This window comes from Rattus rattus, chromosome 14 (genome assembly GCF_011064425.1).
Source record: "Rattus rattus isolate New Zealand chromosome 14, Rrattus_CSIRO_v1, whole genome shotgun sequence".
NCBI lineage: Eukaryota > Metazoa > Chordata > Mammalia > Rodentia > Muridae > Rattus > Rattus rattus.
In genome coordinates, this window is record NC_046167.1 from 52453043 (window position 1) to 52472507 (window position 19465).

General features: G+C 40.0%; 1 protein-coding gene across 1 annotated transcript in view; it reads left to right on the plus strand.

Annotated features, from left to right (window-relative positions):
- Positions 1-230: 230 nt before the first annotated feature.
- Positions 231-19465, plus strand: part of Nqo2 (N-ribosyldihydronicotinamide:quinone reductase 2) — an 84936-nt gene continuing 65701 nt past the window's right edge. Inside the window, exons 1-3 of the mRNA XM_032885050.1 lie at positions 231-331; positions 3870-3957; positions 6149-6313. Coding sequence (XP_032740941.1) covers positions 3951-3957; positions 6149-6313 — 172 coding nt within the window. The 5' untranslated portion in view covers positions 231-331; positions 3870-3950. The remainder of the gene's footprint in view (positions 332-3869; positions 3958-6148; positions 6314-19465) is intronic.

The window sequence follows — 19465 nt, forward strand, 5'->3', positions numbered from 1 at the left end:
ACTCTGGGAAATTCCCTGAAGATTGAAGCTGGATGTATTTACAAGTCATTTCTTTTTTGATTTCCCAGTAGTTCACTGTGGTCCTTTTCGTGCTGTTTTGCCTGGATATATTAGTGCCTGTGAAGGATAAGGTACAAGGCAGGAAGGCGCCACTACCTATCTCCCAGCACAGGTTTCTGGCCAGATGCAAGGAGCGAAACTAGTTTTGCCCAAACCCTGGGGCGGGAACTGCAAGGAGACTGGAGAGGAGGGAAGATTGAAGTCCAATGATTCCGCACCGACAGGCCCTAAAGGGAGTTGTGGGCGGGCTGTTGCCCACAAACGGCCAAAGGTCAGTGTGAGGGCGGGGCCGGGCGGGGAGTGGCTCTGGGCCCCGTGCGCAGCCGCAGTGCCTGCCGGCACGCTATAGGCATTCCTGCCTTTGACAGTGGCTGTGTCGCGTTTGTGTGCAGTGTTCCCTCCAGGAGGCAAAGGTGAGAGTCTGTTCACTGCTTCCCTGGGGCAGGCAACTTTGGGGGTGGGGGAAATGCAGGACTAAAGAGGTCCCTTCCGGTTTTTAGCTTGCGTATTAAACTGTGGACCCGTGTTTCCAAGGTTCCTGGCACCTCGAGGCTTTCTTTAAGTATCAGCGGGCGCGTCCACATTGAGTCCAGGTCTTGATTAACGTTAATAGTTGCATTTTGTCAGCCCACTTCTGTATACTGTGCAGTTGTGGGTCACTGCATATTTTTTACCAAAGGGTAAAAATAAAAATGAGCTGAAAGCAAAGTTTGTACAGGGTGCCTTCCCTTACCCTGGAACCTGAAGCAACAGCGGGTCACTCTGCCTTCAAGAACTCTGACCCAAAAGAAATATCAGCTTCTATAACCTTAATGTAAAACTATCGGTTTCTGTAACCCGTAATTTCTGGAAATCTTAGTCAGAAAGATACAGAAGACTGAACTTTTGTGAATCGTAAATGCTTCCAGGGGTAGGGATGGGGGCGAGCTAACGCACTCTGGGTAAAGATAACCTAAGTGAGCACAGTGCATCAGGCAGGCAATGATGTCACTATGGGATAACATATAAGCTGTTAGAATGACCACAGTAGAGCCCACGTGTGTAGAAAGAGGCATGGAAAATGATACAGTGAAAATACCAAAATAACTACTGAAGGTTAAGACAAAATTATGCTTATCTCTAAATATCATGTGGCTCATTTCATGTGGCTTGTATTAACAACCACCCCTCCGCCCCAAACAAAACAAACAAATAAACAAACAAAACCCTGGGTAACTTGCAATTTCTAACTAAGGAGAGTATCTGTATCAGGAGATTGTCTCTATGTTCCCATTTCTTACGCTGGGAGAGTTGAGTAAGAAGAAATTTCAACCCTGATGCACCCAGCCAGCCACTCAATGTAATGATACAAATGTGTAAACTGGGCTGAGTAGCACAGATGGGGTGGTGAGGCATGAGGAGGTAGAAGACTGTAAAGTACACCTAATGGCACTGCTGTCAAAGTCCTGGGTCCACTTCAGGAATCTCAGGATGTGTTTTTGCTCACCTGCCGTGGCCCTGGGAATCTTTGAAAAGATGTAACAACCTTGGTGCTGTCTGCCTAAGGTTTTCTGTTACTCTTAGCATAAAATCTTTATCCGTCCTCATTCCCCGACCCAGATCCCTGGCTGCAGCACTGGCCACTCACTTCAAACCAGAGGCGAGCAAAATAACCTTTCTTGCTGTTTCTTGACCTCTTCCAGATCAGTTCCCACGGAGTCCTTACCCGACTACCTGCAGAACTCTCCTGGACATCTCTTTGCTCCAGGTTTTGAATGGTTAGTTCAATATCACCATTTACTCTCTGTTTAGACAACCTTTCTGCAATGGAACAGAGAGAGGAAATGTGGATTTGTGGCATCTACATAATGTTTAGTGACTGAGATATGAGAAAGTCCTCTGATTAGTACTCTGCTAGGGAAACTTTTGATCTGCTCTGTCAACATGCATCACGAACCAAGGGCAGAACTTTGAACTTTGTTTGACCTTTTCTAAGCTTTCTCCTAGACTTAATGAGTAAACAAATAGAACTGTGTCAAAATCTTGTGTCTCAAGTAGCCCAACAACATCAGAACCTAGTTTCATTTTAGCTATATTTCTCTAATGATCAATGTGCCTTTTCACGTGCTTATTAGGCTCATCTGTATAACTTTGGAGAAAATTATGAATTGGATTGTTTGGTTTTTCATGGTTGATGTTTATCTGAGTTTTGGTTGTGGCTTTTTTTTTCCTGCCAATAGCAGGAGATATTGTATATTAGTTACTTTTCTGTTGCTGTGATGAAACAGTGGCCAAAAATGACTTGTAGAAGAGTCTATTTTGGCTTATGGTTTCAGAGGGATAAGAGTCTACCAAGGTGAGGAAGCATGGTAGCTAGCAGCAGCCATGATGACAGGAGCAGGGACCCCAGAGTTCCCCTTTAATCACAAGCAGGAAGCAGAGAGAGGGAATGGGAAGTGGGGTACGGCCATATAATCTCAAATCCTGCTCCTAGTGATATGCTTCCTCCGGTGAGACTGTATGTCCCCATAACCTCTCCAAACAGCATCACCAAATGGGAACTGAATGTTCAAATACCAGAGATTATGAGGGTGCATTTCTCATTCGAACCAACACATCCTGCCTCTAGAAAGCTGTCTGGAGATGGCTAGCCAAGACAGTAATGACATATATGAGCCTCTGTGATGGTTTGTATAGGCATGACCCAGGGCATGGCACCATTAGGAGGTATGGCCTTATTGGAGTAGGTGTGTCACTGAGGGCGTGGGCTTTAAGACCCTCATCCTAGCTGCCTGAAAGCCAGTCTTTTCCACTGGAACAAGATGTAAAACTCTCATTTCTGCCTGTATCACACCTGCCCGGATGCTGCCACGTTCCCACCTTGATGATAATGGACTGAACCTCTGAACCTGTAAGCCAGCCCCAATTACATGTTGTCCTTATAAGACTTGCCTTAGTCATGGTGTCTGTTCACAGCAGTAAAACCCTAAGACAGCCTCCTCGTGTTTGAAGCCCATTAGGAAGCACATTTTATCCAAAAACCTTTTACTGAAGGGAGGTGTGCTGGAGATTAAGCCCTAGGGCTTGCTTGCACATGCTAAGTCCACCCCAGGTCTCCTAGAATCACATTACATCATAGCCAAGTGTGTGTGTGCCATCTTTCTTCCTCTTCTGGGCCACCCTGTGACTCTAGAGCAGTGCTTCTCAACCTGTAGACCACAACCTCTGAGGTCAAAGGACCCTTTCACCAGAGTCATTCATGTATCAGATTATCATGCATATCAGATTTTTACATTACAGTTCATAACAGTAGCAAACTACAGTTATGAAGTAGCGATGAAGATAATTTTACGGTTGGGAGTCACCACAACAAAGGGTCACTGCTTCAGGACGGCTGAGAACCACTGTTTTAGATGGAAGACTGAAGCATGCCTTATTTACAGCTGAGGGAAAGGCCCAGCGATGCACAGTGACACCCCTTGACTTCCCCCATGCCCTTTGTCTTATCAGCCTCACTCACTGCTAAAACTGAAATCCTGGGATGCGGAAAGGCTGGCTGAGCAGGCACCGCTCAGTTGTTTGTCTGTGGCTCATTTCCTAGGAGCTCCTCTCTAGCTCCTGCATGGAAAGTTCTAGTCCTGCAAAAAACACAGGGAAACACCGGTGTGACATCGTGTGTGGTTTACACCAGGAAGCCCCCGTCTCCAGAGAGGTTTCCTCACCCTCTGAAAAACTGTTGTTCAGATGTGTTTGAGAAGCGGCCATGTGGGGCCTACACTTGGTATCCTAACCTCAGCTCGATCTTCCACTCTTCCTCTTACTTCTTCCAGACTGTTACAATAACCAAGGAGAGTGACAGTACCTGAAACTTCTGACTATTGTATAAGATCAGAGAATCCGTCTTCTCCAACATGGCAGGTAATGACTACTTATGGGGATACATACATAATTTTACAACTCAGTTTTTACTCAGTAATATATAACATTGCCTTCTTTCATTTTAGAACATGTAGATTTACCTCACTGTGAACGTTCTAATGTACATTCTATACATTTTTCTTTACATTCACAGTATTTACTTGTACATGTCAGACAAGCACTCCATGCAGCTGTATTATGTCTCTTGTACCTGGCTTTGGATTTTTCACCCTCGATACTACTGATGTTTGAGGTCAGATCAGTGTTGGGGTGCTATCTTGTCACATATTTAATACAGTGCTTGAGTGGTACTCATTAGATGCCAGGAGTACTCCATCACAAGTTATGATAATTAGAAACTTCTCTACCTTTGACAGCTGTACCCATGACTGCTAACACTGCCCCTAAGTGAAAAACACGGATACAGGTATTTCACTTATACTCATTCTCTCGGAAAGCCCTCAAAGTACAGTTCCTTTATAGCATTGAAACATTAGAAAATTAAATAAAACTTTATACTTAATCCTTAACACAAGAAATCCGACCTTTGCACTCAGTTGAATGCCCTGAAAGTGTTTGCTTCAAGCTTAGATGTGTTTTCTATTCAGAGTCCTAGAAAGTTCAAATCAAGTCTTAGTGATTGTCTGTAACATGCTTGGCAAGCACACATGAGATCTGAGTTCAGATCCCTGGTACCCACACAAAATCCAGGCACAGGAGTGCTTGCCTATAACCCAGCAAGCAGACAGAGGCATTGGAGCTCTCTGGCTAGCCAATCTCGCCAAAATGGTTCAATGAGAGACTATCTAAAAGAAATAAGATAAAAAGCCATTGAAGAAGACACCTGACACAGACCTCTGGGCTCCATACACATGTGTGCATTGGTGTACTCACATTCACACATACACACGAGAGTTTTACATACACACCATACACATACTCTCTCTGTGTGTGTGTGTGTGTGTGTGTGTGTGTGTGTGAGTTTGCCTATGTCAGCACGTGAGAAGGCCAGAGATTGACATTGGAATTTCCTTCCTCACTCATAGGTAGAGAACCTAACTTTTAAATTGTTTTCTTATGTATGTGAGTGTTTGCATGGATGTATGTCTGGCACATACATCCAGAAGAGGCATCTTCTGCAACTACAGTTTCTGATGGTTGGTTGTGAGCTGCCATGTGGGTACTGAGACTGAACACAGGTCCTCTGGAGGAGCAGCCACTGACCCACCTCTCCAGCCCCTTCAACTTTATGTTGTAAATACAGGGTCTGTAATGGAATCTAGAGTACACTGTGGCTGGTCAGTGAGCTCTCTTGTCTCCATCCCCCACCAAGTTGTAGGGTTACAGACATGTGCTGACATCCTCGGCATTTTTGGTGGGTGCTGGGATCCAAATTCAGGTCCTCATGCTTGTTCATAATAGAAACCATGCCTTCATGACCTATTCTTAGAATCTTCCTGTCTCAATGTCACCTTCAAAAGATAGGTTCCTCATGGCCCTGTCCCCCACAAGAGGCCAGAGTCTGGTTCATCCTATTTTATTTCAGTGTCAAGTGTCCATAGACCTGGGGGAGAGGCAAACAGAACACACTAGTCTGAAACATTCCATTATTGCTGACTGCCAATGTCAGCAAGAGATGAATTCCTATTGTTTTTGTTTTGTTTTCTGTTATAAAGCAAGGCTAAAAATTGTCTTAGAGGCTAACCAAAATGGAACAGGCTTTTAGAAGAATTTTGTTGTATGTTTTCTAAAGAGACATGGCTTGGTTCATTGTATTATGAGTAAAGGTTGACTGTCTTAATAGAGAAATATAGTTCTGAGCACACCAAATCTCCAAAATCAAAATGTTTGGGCTTTTGAGCATTTACAATTTTGAATTTTCAATTTGGGCTGTGGACTTATAAAGTCTATAAGTCATTTCAAAGTCTGAAAAAAAAATCCAAATTCCAAATCATTTCTGGTCCCAAACATTTAAAAAGTACAAGCTATTCAAGTTGTATCATTAGTAAGTCTGGTTACAGTGCCTTATAATAGCACTAAAATATTCATTACTGTATGACCCATTTAAAAGGCTGCTGATTTCTTTGACTCAATACAGTGATGTGCCCACACATCAGTTTTACCCTAGTCTGCACTGGGTTTTGGCAAAAAGGATTTGCTTTTCAAAGGAAACATATATTCCCTTTGGCAGGTAAGAAAGTGCTCATTGTCTATGCACACCAAGAACCCAAGTCCTTCAATGGGTCCATGAAGCAAGTGGCTGTTGAAGAACTGAGCAAGCAGGGATGCACAGTCACTGTGTCTGATTTATACACCATGAACTTCGAGCCAAGGGCCACAAGAAACGATGTTACTGGTGAGTCCAGCTATAAATCATGTGTATTAAAGCTTTCTGAATTGTATAATTGTTAAAATGTCAGCAGTAGCTGACACTGCTTCCTCTCACAGAACACCTAACATAAGCACCTGGAGGACAGATTTATTTGGGCTTGCAGTTCTAGGTCAATGACCGGATCCATTTGCATCACTGCTGCACTGGCTTCTAAATACCTGGGAGCCTGAGCACAGTGAAGCTAATTCTGGGGAAAGAAACGGCTTCCTAGGATTCCCATTATAATCAGTTTGCCCACAGGCATAGTCTTCTCAAGGGAAAAAATTTCCAAGTAAGCTTTCTCTTTCATACCTCAAGCCTATTATGGATGGGATCCCCGGAGATGCCCTTAAGAAAATTTTCCTACTGTTCGCTGGCTAGTTTTATGTCAACTTGACACAAGCTAGAGTCACTGGAGAAGAGGGGAACGTAGATTAAGAAAATGCCTCCACACGATCAGACCGTAGGCAAGCCTGTAGGGCATTTTCTTAATTTAGTGATTGAGGGGGAGGGCTCAGACACCGGGATGGGCCACCCCTGAGCTGGTGGTCCTGGGTTCTGTGAAAAGGCTGAGCTGAGCAAGCCAGAAGGAACAAGCCAGTAAGCAGCACCCCTCCATGGCCTCTGCTTCAGCTCCTGCCTCCAGGTTCCTACCCGGTTTGAGTTCCTGTCCTGACTCCCTCCAATGATGAATAGTGAAGTGAATGTATAAGCCTTTTAACCCTTTCCTCCCCAAGTTGCTTTGGTCATGGTATGTCATCACAGCAATAGTTACCCCAATTGACACAGAATTTGGTATCAGGAATGTAGTATTGCTGAGACAGACCTAAACATGTTGGTTTTGGGGAGGACTGTGGAAGGACTTTGGAACTTTGTGTGGGAAAAGCCATGGAGTGTTTGAGTGAGAAAAGCTTGGTGGACATGTTCTGTGGGAGCTTGGAAGAAAAGAATGTTGAAGAGAAATGCAAATGTTGGAGGCCTGACTTGTGAAGTTTTAGAGGAAAGTGTGAGAGTTACTTAAAGACCATAGAGACCATTTCTTATTTACTATTTTGAATTAAGGTTCTGTGGGTCTGGTCAGCTGGGACTGAAGAGTCAGCTGTGGCTAACAAGTGACCAGCACCACTGAAGTGAAATATTTATTTTGCTGGGTGTGTCTTAGTCATTGTTCTATTGCTGTGACGAGACACCATGATCAAAGGAACTCTTTTAAAAGAAAGCATTTAATTGGGGGCTTGTTAAAGTTTCAGAGGGTTAGACCATTATCACCATAGCATGGAACATGGTGGCATTCAGACAGGCATGGTACTGTAGCTCAAAGCTGCATCCTGATCTTCAGGCAAGAAGTGAGACGCTGGATCTGATGGTGGCTTTTGAAACCTCAAATCCTACTCCCAGTGACACACCTCCTCCACATGTCTTAATCTTTCCCAGTCTACCAACTGATGACTAAGTATTCAAATGTGAGACTATGGGGGCCAATATATTTCAAACCACCACACTGGTATAGATGCTGGTTAGCTAGAGCTGAGAAATTAGCAGCAAATAAGATGAAACGAGCATCACTGAAGTAAAATTCTTCAGGAAGTGCACACAGAATAATATCTATACCTATATCTAGATAGATGGATGGATGGATGGATGATGGATGGATGGATGGATGGATGGATGGATGGATGGATGGATGGATGGATGCATAGACACGTAGAATTTAATGTCTGGTCAAGCTAGGTCACTGTTACTTCCTAGTTTTTATAATTGTTTTTACTTTAGTTTTTCATAAAGTCTTTATGGTGAGCATTCCAGATTAAAAAAGAAATCCAATGATATATTGGTAAGGTCCCATTATATAACCATATATGTGAACTTAGGAAGAATTCTGTGATGCTGCTTCTTGTTCAAGAGAATGATGTGATCTTTCATTTGCTCTACATTCCTTCCTTCCCTCCTTTATCCTCCACATTCCTTCCTCAGGTCTATTGAGATATCTCCTTTATTTAAAAGCTATTTACTTATTTTGTCCTGTTACTATTACCATATTATATTTTAAGTCCATTTAAATAATTTTAAATATTTATCTGTATATATTTTAGGAAGCTTCTATGATAGTAGGTTTTCATATCACTTTTTTTATTTTATTTTTTACAGTCCAGTCATTGCCCTACTCCCAGCCCACCCTTCCACAGTTCCTCATCCCATTCCTCCTGTGTCAGTCTCCAAGAGATTGCCCCCTCCTCCTGCCAGGCCTCTGCCCTCCCTGGGGCCTTTAGTCTCTCAGGGGTTAGGCATGTCTTCTCCCACTGAGGCCAACCAGGCAATCCCCCACTATATATGTGCTGGGGGCCTCAGACCAGCTCATGTATGCTGCCTGGTGGGTGCCTCAGTGTCTGAGAGATCTCAAGATGGGCCAGTCACTGGACCTCCTTTCCCTCAGTCTCTTCTCCATTTTTGTCCCTGAAGTTCTTTTAGACAGGAACAATCATGGGTCAGAGTTTTTGACTGTGAGATGACAACCCCATCCCTCCACTTGATGCCCTGTCTTTCTACTGGAGGTGGACTCTACAAGTTCCCTCTTCCCACCATTAGGCATTTCCTTTAAGATCCCTCCCTCGCTTGAGTCCTGAGAGTCTCTCACCTCCCAGGTCTCTGGTAAATTCTAGAGGGTTGCCCCACCTCCCACAACCCCCCATGTTGCATATTTCCATTCATTCTGCTGGCCCTCAGGGCTTCACTCCTGACCCCCCCAATACCTGATCATATTCACCTTTTCCCTTCTCCCTCTCCTTTCCCACCCAGTTCCCTCCATTGATCCCTCTGCCTCCAGTGATTGTTTTCTTCTCCCTCCCAAGTGAGATTGAAGTAGAAGTGGGGCCCTTCTGCTTGTCAACCATCTTGAGTTCTGTGGTTTGTATCCTAGGTATTCTGGGGTTTTTTGTTTGTTTGTTTTTGTTAATATCCACTTATTAGTAAGTATATGCCATGCATGTCCTTCTGGGTCTGAGTTAACTAACTCAGGATATATTCTAGTTCCATTCATTTGCCTGCAGAACTCATGATGTCCTCATTCTTCCGCCCCACCCCACCCCCACCTGCATAGGCAGGGTTTTTTGTTGTTGTTTTTGTTCTTGGTTGATTGGTTAGTTGGTTGTTTTTTCTTTTTCTTCTAATTTTTTTTTTTTTGCTATTCCTTTGCCTTGTTTTTGGATATATTTTTTATTTACATTTTAAATGTTATCTCCTTTCCAGGTTTCCACTCCAAAAACATTCTATCCCATCCACCCTCCCCCTGCTTCTATGAAGGAGCTCCCTTACTCACTCACCTCCCAACCTTGACATTCCCCTACACTGGGGCATCAAGCCTTGATAGGACCAAGGGCCTCTCCTCCATTAATGCCCAACAAAGCCATCCTCTGCTACATATGCAGCTGGAGCTATGGGTCTGTCCATGTGTACTCTTTGGATGGTGGTTTACTCCCTGGGAGCTCTGGTTGGTTGGTATTGTCGTTCTTATGGGGTTGCAAGCTCCTTTAGCTCCTTCAGTCCTTTCTCTAAGTCCTTCAGAGGGGACCCCATTCTTAGTTCAATGATTTGTTGCTAGCATTTGCAACAAATGTATTTAACCTGCTCTGGCTGAGCCTCTCAGGAGACAGCTATATCAGGCTCCTGTCAGCATGCATTTCTTGGCATCCACAATACTGTCTGGGTTTGGTGTCTGTATGTTGGATGGATCCCCCAGGTGGGACAGTCTCTGGATGGCCTTTCCTTCAGTCTCTGCTCCACACTTTGTCTCCATATTTCCTCCTGTATTTTTGTTCCCCCTTCTAAGGTCTGAAGCAGCCACACTTTGGTCTTGCTTCTTCTTGAACTCCTTCGTGTGATTTGTAAATAGTATCTTGGGTATTCTGAACTTTTGGGTTAATATCCACTAATCCATGTGAAATTTTCATGTGTGTTCTTTTGTGATTGGGTTACTTCCACTCAGGATGATATTTTCTAGTTCCATCCATTTGCCTAAAATTTCATGAAGTCATTGTTTAAATGGTTATTGTAAATATACCATTTTCTGTATCCATTCCTCTGTTGAAGGATGTCTGGGTTCTTTCCAGCTTCTGGCTATATACATAAGGCTACTATGAACATAGTGAAGCATGTATCCTTGATATATGTTGGAGCATCTTTTGGGTATATGCCTAGGAGTGGTATGCTAGTCCTCAGGTAGTACTATGTCAATTTTCTGAGGAACTGCCAGACTGATTTTCAGGAAGTGGTTGTACCAGCTTGCAATCCCACCAACAATGGAGGAGTGTTCATCTTTCTCCATCCTCCACTAGCATCTGCTGTCACCTGCGTTTTGATATTAGCTATTCTGACTGGTGTAAAGTGGAATCTTAGAATTGTTTTGTTTTTGCATTTCTCTGATGATTAAGGATGTTGAACATTTCTTTGGTTAGCTTCTTAGCCATTCGATATTCCTCAGTTGAGAATTCTTTGTTTAGCTCTGTAGCCCATATTTTAAAAAAGGTTATTTGATTCTCTGGAGTCAAACGTCTTGGAGTTCTTTGTATATATTGGATATTAGCCCTCATCAGTAGTAAAAATCTTTTCCCAATCTGCTGGTTGCCCATTTTGTCCCTATTGACAGGGTCCTCTGCCTTGCAGAATCTTTTGCAATTTATGAAGTCCCATTTGTCAATTCTTGATATTAGAGCAAGCCATTGGTGTTCTTTTTCAGGAAGATCTCCTTTGTATTCATGTGTTTGAGGTTCTTCCCCTTTCTCTTCCTAATAGTTTTCAGTATATCTGGTTTTTAGAGGAGGTCCTTGATCCACTTGGATTTGAGCTTTGTATAAGGTGATAAGCATGGATTGATTTGCATTCTTCTACATGCTGACCTCCAGTTGAACCAGCAGCAATTGTTGAAACAATTGTTGAAAATGCTGTCTTTTTTCCACTGGATGGTTTTAGATCCTTTGTCAAAGATTAAGTGACCATAGGCATGTGGGTTTACTTCTTGGTCTTCAATTCAATTATACTGATACACTTGCCTGTCTCTGTACCAATACCCTACAGTTTTTATCATTATTGCTCTGTAATACAGCTGGAGGATAGGGATGGACTCCCCCAAAAGTTCTTTCATTGTTGAGTAAGGTTTTACTTATTGTGGGGTTTTGTTATTCCAATGAATTTGCAACTGTTTAACTCTCTTGATGAATTGCTCTGGCTTTGTGGGAAATTCATTATAAGAAGAATTGAGCAATACATAGTAGAGATTGGGTCTGTAAATTTACTGCTTTCTGTGTCTAGATGTTTATATAATGTACATTTTATTTTTTTTTTAATTAAAAGCAGTTACTATTTATGCGGTACAGGTACACCTACGGTCAGGGAAGACAGCTTCCTGGAGTGGACTTCTTTTTTCTATTGTGTTGATTCTGGGCTCTGACCTAGGTCAGCCGTCAGGTCATCAGAAAGACCTTTACCTTTTCGCCAAGCCATCCCAATTTTCGTTTTTCATATTTTATTGTTTTAGGATGATACATTAAAGGGATGTGAGAATATTGAGCCTTTTATATTCTGTAAGTGATTTTTGTAGTTGTCTATCTAGTGAGTTTTAATCAATTAAAATTTTTACGTGGTGCTAGAATCATAGCTGAGATTGGAGGAGGCAGACAAGTGTTCTACCACTGAGACTTAATTTGATGTTATAGTCCCACCCATCAACTGTGTTCTATTATACTAATTCAAAGTTTGGACTATAACTTAATAGAAAGACAGAATTTTCTTGCTTCTCCAATGGGTTAATTTAGCTACACATACATTAGTTTCTAAGGTGTATAACTATTGGATCGGGGGCCACCCAATAGTATTTTCTCTCTCCCTCCCCTACTTTAAAAAAAGTATACTTATTTTATTTGACATGTATGTGTGTTTTTCTGCATGCATGTATGTGTACCATCTCTCATGGAGGTCAGCAATGTGTCAGATGCTCTGGAGTTTAAGCCAGAGCTGGTCATGAGATTATACAAGGTGCTGGAGAACTGAACTCCCATCCTGTGGAAGAGCAGTGCTTAACCCAAACCATCTCTTTCCCTACCTTCTTGATACAAAATATCATAACAATTATTTTATTTTGCTGTTTGAGAGCAGTCTTTGCGGCTCATCTGGGTTTCTAGCCTCCTGATCTTTCTGCCTCATTCCTAAGTGCTGAGATTGCAGATGTGACCACATGCTCGGATATGTTTATCTGTTTATCTGGCTTCACTGACTGAAACAGGGTCTTTCTTCAGAGACCAGTCTAGCTTGGAACCAACTGTCATCCCATTTTACCCACTGAAAAGTGAAGTTATAGGCAGTGTGCCTCAATTTGCTGCTTGGCTTTAAAACTTGGAAGCTTTTTTTGAATGAAATGGCAAGGTCTGTGTCGCGTTTCAGCCACTAATTTAACTATGTTGTATATAAAGTCATCTGTCTTTCTCCTTTTCTTTTCAGAAGGGCTTAGATAAGCTGTTGTTAAAAAAATAAATAAAAATTGGTAGGAACTTCTTCATGTTCAAAACACTCTCTTTAGTTATTTCAAATAGACTTATCCAAAGAAAAAAAACTAACGAGAAGTAACCTACAGTGTCATATATGGAATTTTAGTATATATATATACCTGTAACTTCCTATGATTCCTACACTTAAATTATACCCTGTAGCAGGGTGTGCTTTTTACTTAATTTTTTTTTTAGTTGAAATAGGGTGAATATCACCTCCCATTTAGACAGTAGCAGATTGGGGTTTATACAATAATTTAAAGATATTGAAGAAACTTTTTTTTTTCTTTCTCCTATTTTAGGCCACATACTTGATAATCCAGAAGATGATACCCAAATCATTGTTTTTATCATAAAGGTAGAAGTTCATTCCCCACAGCTCTACAATTGTTAATGCTTAATTGGTGACTTCTGAATAAATGTTATAATCTCTTTAATACAGATCATTGGAGACCTTCTCAATTCCAAGGATCTCTACAACATGAATTTGACTCCTCTGGGCTGAAAAGTTTTTTTTTAATTTGGTAAAAGAAATCAACAATGGAAAATTCAATGTAGCTTCTCAATTTGAAATTCTAGAAGTTGCCATTTTGAAAAAACAGTATAACCTCTGATTTTGAAGGTTATTGCTGTTTGATAGAAGAAATTTCTTTCCCTCATAAGTAGTGAAGCCAGCATTACTGAAGAAACCAGCCTCTTCCTCCCTTTCCTTTTGCTATAGGGATTCTTGCTATATAATAAAATATATGACTAAAATAATATTTCCGAAATGAATATTATGTGAGGATTATAAGCATGAAACATGTCAAACGAATCCTGTTTCTTAGTCCATTGTTTACTTTTAGAATGCTTTCTTCAGTATGCAGCCTTTAAAAAATATCATTGAGGATAAATATTTGTTATCAAGCATCATTTTTGAAAACGAAGGTCTGGAAAAGTATGAGAAAATTTAAAAAAAAAAGGAAAATTGCCCACAGGTATGTGGTCCTCCATGTGAATCTAAGGTACTTCTTGTGTGTTAATTATGATCCAATATCAGTTTAGCTTCTTTTAGATATGTGGAAGGAAAATAGTCTGAAGCTTTTTCTGAATAATGATGGTGATCACATTGAGTCTCAAACATCATATTATCCGGTGCTGGAAGGAATGGGAGAGAAGAGAAGGTGAGCAGGAGGAAGCCATGTTTTAGCCGTGAAGGCCCAAGGCACTCAGTCAAAGAGTCTATTGTAAAAGTCCTTGGTTTAATATCCAGTGGAGCTAGTAAAAGAAATATGTATCGAAATATGACCACCACACCTAATCGAAAAGCTGGGATTGGATTTGATGATAATATAAGGAAGATACATAAATATACTAGAATGTCCTGTCACATTTAGAATTAGGCTGAGAAAGTTCGAAACCAACATGCAGATAGAAGTGTTTGTACAAAAGAGCAAAATTGAGGCTTTGATGATTGAAGGATAGTAATCGCTGATTGTTTCATAAATCTACTGATGTGAGGTATCTGTGAGATGAGTCTAGAGGATGAATTTTCTCAGCTCCAGGACTGAATCTGTATCACAGGCATGCTGTAGTGTTGGTTTTGTCAGTCACTTTTTTCTGCCCCAGTCCATTTTCATGGTCTGCTTGGCTCTTTGTTGTTGTTATTGGTTTGTTTCCATTTTATTTTGAGACTTGGTCAATCTGTGCCTTGGTGGCCTGGAACCGTAAAGTGATCCATCTATTTAGATTAAAAAGAAGGTCCTACCAAACCAGCCATACCTTTTAGTTTTAAGGTTATTCATTAGGGATTCAGAATCACTGTTAAATACTAGGGTGAAATGCTGAAAGACGTTATTTGTTTTCCAGCTCCATGGAAAAAGCAAATATATCAGAGCACTACTAATTGACAGAGTGATGCTGGCAGCACGAGGCTAGCATTCAGCAGTCAACTCCCTCGATGCAATTTCTCAAATACTTACTGTGGTACTACAATTAAATTTAATTTCAGTAAATAATCCAAAACTTTATTGGACATTTCTTTTTAAAGTCATAACACTAACTGTTGAGGGTTGGGTGAGTACAAAACACATCAAGATAAGGATCAGAGATCTTCTCTGATTATCAACAAGTTTAAAGCACAGTCAGGTGAGGTTCTACCTCTATACTTTATTTCATATATACACTCAAATATCCATTTTAAATAGTATAGCTTAAATACTCCCTCACAGGTCTCTCCTAAAGGGAAACAAGAGAACTAGAATCAAAATTCCAGTAATTCCCACCCTAACAATGATATTAGAAATACTTTCTGTACCTCAAATGGATTGAAATCTTGCCTTAGTACCCAAAATCATTTATGTTTTGTAGTATAACTTCCCACACTTCCATCTTCTAAGACAGGATTCTTCTGTAGCTCCTAGCTGTCTCCTGAACCTCTTGTAGATCAGGGCAGGCTTGTGCACTTCATTCCTATTAATTATTTCTTTTAGATCCCTGTGTTTCTTCTTCCAATATGGTCTTGCTATTTGCAGCCAGACGGCTTTTTGAACAGTGTTGGGACTAGGTGGTATACAAAGTGCCCACCATTTCCAGCTTCTATTGTTTTCATGTTTTAATTTTAAGATCAGCATAGTAGAATTGTAATTTATATTTAGAATTTTAACCCTCGACAAATAATCTGGAATCATTGTATGACTCTTCTGTGTATAACTCAGGTTTCAGGATTTGCCAAAAACATGTACTGTACCGTTTACACATGGTACGGATCAAAAGATTACACTCTAATATAAGCAGAGAAATTACGGATGTATACCAGTTCTTTTAACTGATAATTTCCTCGTGTAATAGATTTATCTTCTTATCATCAGCAAATTGAAGGTCTGCCAAATTACTTTGATAAGGATATTGCCTATTGTCGGAGTGCCATTCAACGTGCCTCTCACTGCAAGGGGAACACAGCATGATGATATTTCTCTTTAATAATTATTCCACCATTTTTTGCTTTTTTGTAAAAACACCAAATTAGATAACGCTCTTGTTTTGTACCATTGACATCTTTAAACTTTCGTCACCTTCCCAGAAATAAAGCCTAGTAAACATTTCTTTTAAGGTTTTATATTTGCAGTTCCAATGGTGATATCATTCTCGGTCAGAGCCTTACGCCTGATAGAAGGATGTCACACAGCAGCAGTTCGACAGTATAAGTTGTGGTTTAACTTTCACCATAAACATCCATGATCCACTATCAAGGTCTGCAATTAATATTTTATTATATTTATCGCTGCTACTTTTTTTAAGTATCATTTATTTATTATATGCGGTTAATTTATAGGTGCCCTGTAATACCGAAAAAGCAATGACCAATATATTGTCAGTGGAGCCACCAAAGTGGTTGTTGAGAACAAACAAACTTCATAATTTCAAAGAGTAGAAGCCAGGTGCTTCTGACCACTGAGCCCATCTCCCAGCCCACTTTATCATTATCTCTTTAAAACAGTGGAAGTTTTTGACAGTATCAGAAACATTTTATCTGATTAATGAGAAAGCTGCTAGGTAGAGGCCTCTGTGAAAATAGGTAAGTTGAAGCAGGAAGAACTAGTTTGAAGGAGTGACCAGAACAGAAAGAAAATAAGGTTGTTTGAGCAATAGATAAAAGTAGAAAAGAAAGTTATGAGATATCAGAGGTGACATGTAGCCTAAATCTTTATGGCAGATAGATTGAGAGATATTACATAGGTGAGTAGTGACTTGATGGCTAAACATGAGGGGACTAACGCATGGGTATTTCCCATCTCTGTGCTTCTGATGTAGTACTAGTGTCATAGGGAGTGTGGAGATCCTCGATACTCAGAGTTGGCAAGCCTGGGAGTACATAACATGGTGAGAACTTACCAAAACAAAAATGAAAAAATTAGGAGGTCACAAGAATAAAACTGACTGAGATACCAATGCTAAAAAGAGAGGAAACAAAATAGAATAAAATAAATAGACCTTCAGGAAAAAAACATTCCATTGGTGCCAGCCGAGATAGATAGAGATGAGTTTCAAGCATGTTCCAGTGTTAGTTTAAAGATGGAAATCAGTGAGGTCAAGTCATTAGTTACTTACTTTAAAGAAAAGTTTGTTAGAATGCTTCATTCTTTATGTAGTTTGTATCTCTCTCTTCAATCACGTTGTTGAGATGAATAGTTGAAACTGGTGCCAAGGTACCAATATTTTCTTCCTTCATTTACATATTGACTTCCCACCCAGTGCTAGATATTCTTCTGAAGGGTCTGCCCCATTTGACCAATCTTGCTAAACTGAAGTTAAGTAGCTGGATTTTTTACAGATACTTTGTTACGTTTGACAATTTCACACATGCATACAATGTCTCTTCATATCCACTCCTCTCCTGAGTAACCAATCTTTTATATACTCAGTAACATAACTAGCAACTCAATTTATAAGGCTTGGTATTTGATAAACTTTCAAACTTTAGGTCCTAAAATATCCAGTGGTACATTCTCAAGGCCATTGTCATGTCTAAGGAAAGTAAGATGGTTTTCGTTTTTTTTACAATACGCTCACCTTTTAAACAGATCAAATAGTCATTCTTAAATCCTCTAATAAATGCCACTGGTTATACCCTCAAGTTCGTTTGCTCAAAAAAATATCATACAAAAACATGTAAAAACCTATTTACATGAACTAGCTTTACAGCAATAAATCACTGTAAAAAATTTAAGAACTCATGTTGAACCTGAATCCATGACTCAGCTTTGTAAAAATGTGTTTGTTCCAGTTTCTTATATTGTCCATTTGGAAATCACAGTGTATGCAGTCTATAAACTTCATGACTGGGACTGTATTACAGTAGACCTGGCCAAAGTAATTTGTTTCTTCCAGGACTTAGCCAAGCAAGTCACTGGAAAATTTAACAAATATGAGATTATTTGATGACCTGCTGAAAGATTCAGACAATATGAAACAATTATTTAGGACTTCACAGCAGCAAACCATTTATTTGTTCACTCATATTTTAGTGGAAATTCTGGCTTTTATTTTCCATGTCTCTTTTTTTCACTAATAATTTGGCTTGTTAGTATAAATTTTTAAAAGGCATTTGTTTTCTTCCATCTAGTACTTTTTAGTGATCACTATTATAGATGATGGTGGGACACCACAATATAACTGAAATTAATCTTCACAGGCTAACATTACTGTGTATTTACCATTTTCCCATGATGCTGCCATTGGCATTATCCTCCCACTCACTTCTTTCTCTGATTTCTCCTGTTGGTTCAGAATCCTTCTTCTTTACTCAGGCTGGTCTCAACTCACTTGCTTCTTGAATGATGGGATTACAGATATGACCCATCATGCCATGGCAGTGATTTAAAGAGTTGATTGTATTTAGAGTGTTAATTCACTCCTAGCCAAAGTCACAGAAGGGTTTACTATTAGCCGGATTCTTTAATTTACAGTGTCAATGTTAAAATTTTTTGGATGATGAGAAAATAAAATTTCACTGTTCTCAACAAGAGATAGGCATCACTTTAAGCTTAGAAAAGCCAGTGACTAATTTAGTCCATGCTAGCCTCAGACTTGTAGTGGCAACGTTCTTGCCTTAGTTTCATATGCTAAAAAATTACATGCATGAGCTGTTTCCTTGAGTATTATGGCTTACGTAAGGTACTACACTTCCCAGTGCATCAGGATGGGATAATAGACTGAAGAGATAGTTGAGTTCTTCTCCTTTCCTTGTAGGTTGGCTATGCTTTCATCCTAATGAATTAGAATTATAGCTGTTGCTGTGTTTTAAATTCATCCATTGGTTTCTTTTTAGCTGTCCTTATATTAGAATTGGTTCCTCCTTGTAACATATGTGATCTTCTGCCGCCAGGTTGGCCTTTAGTTCTTCTATTCTCCTGCCTTCATCTCCTGAATGCCTGGATTATAGGCAGGTTGTTATCACCAATATCCAGGCAGATTTTTTTTTTCTTTATAAATTAATAATAAAAGTAACTTGAAATGGAATTCCCAAAATCATTGGTCTGTCTCTGGCAAAATGGCACAAGGGACAGGTGCTTGGTCTTCAAACCTGATGAGAGTGAGTCAGTTCCTGAATCTGAGAAAGCTACAATTGTTACATTTCTTGACTTATTACAAGATACATATATACACATCCATGTTTGTACATACCACAGTACATAGAGATCAGTGACATATTGTAGAAATCACCTCTCCATCTACCCATGTAGATATGGTCCAAGAATTGAATCTAGATCATCATGCTTGAAAGCAAGTCTCTCTATCATTTTTGTATTTAACATTATACATTATATATCATGACTCTACTTTTTCTAATAAGATTCAGTCATGTTGCAATAGCAGAATTTATTTTAATGTAATCAGTAAAGAATCCTTCCATTGTGCTGCTAGAGACAATTACTTTGCCCAGAAAAGATTAAAGAAGGACAGAAGTCAGCCAATAGATAAGAATGTTGATGCCAAGCAGAATTATTGATAAAATCTCTTCACAAGACAAAATATTTCTAGCTTTATTACATTTTTTTTTTTTTTTTAGCTCAAAATATAAGGTAACTTAACCATTTGTACATTAATTTGGGGAAATGCA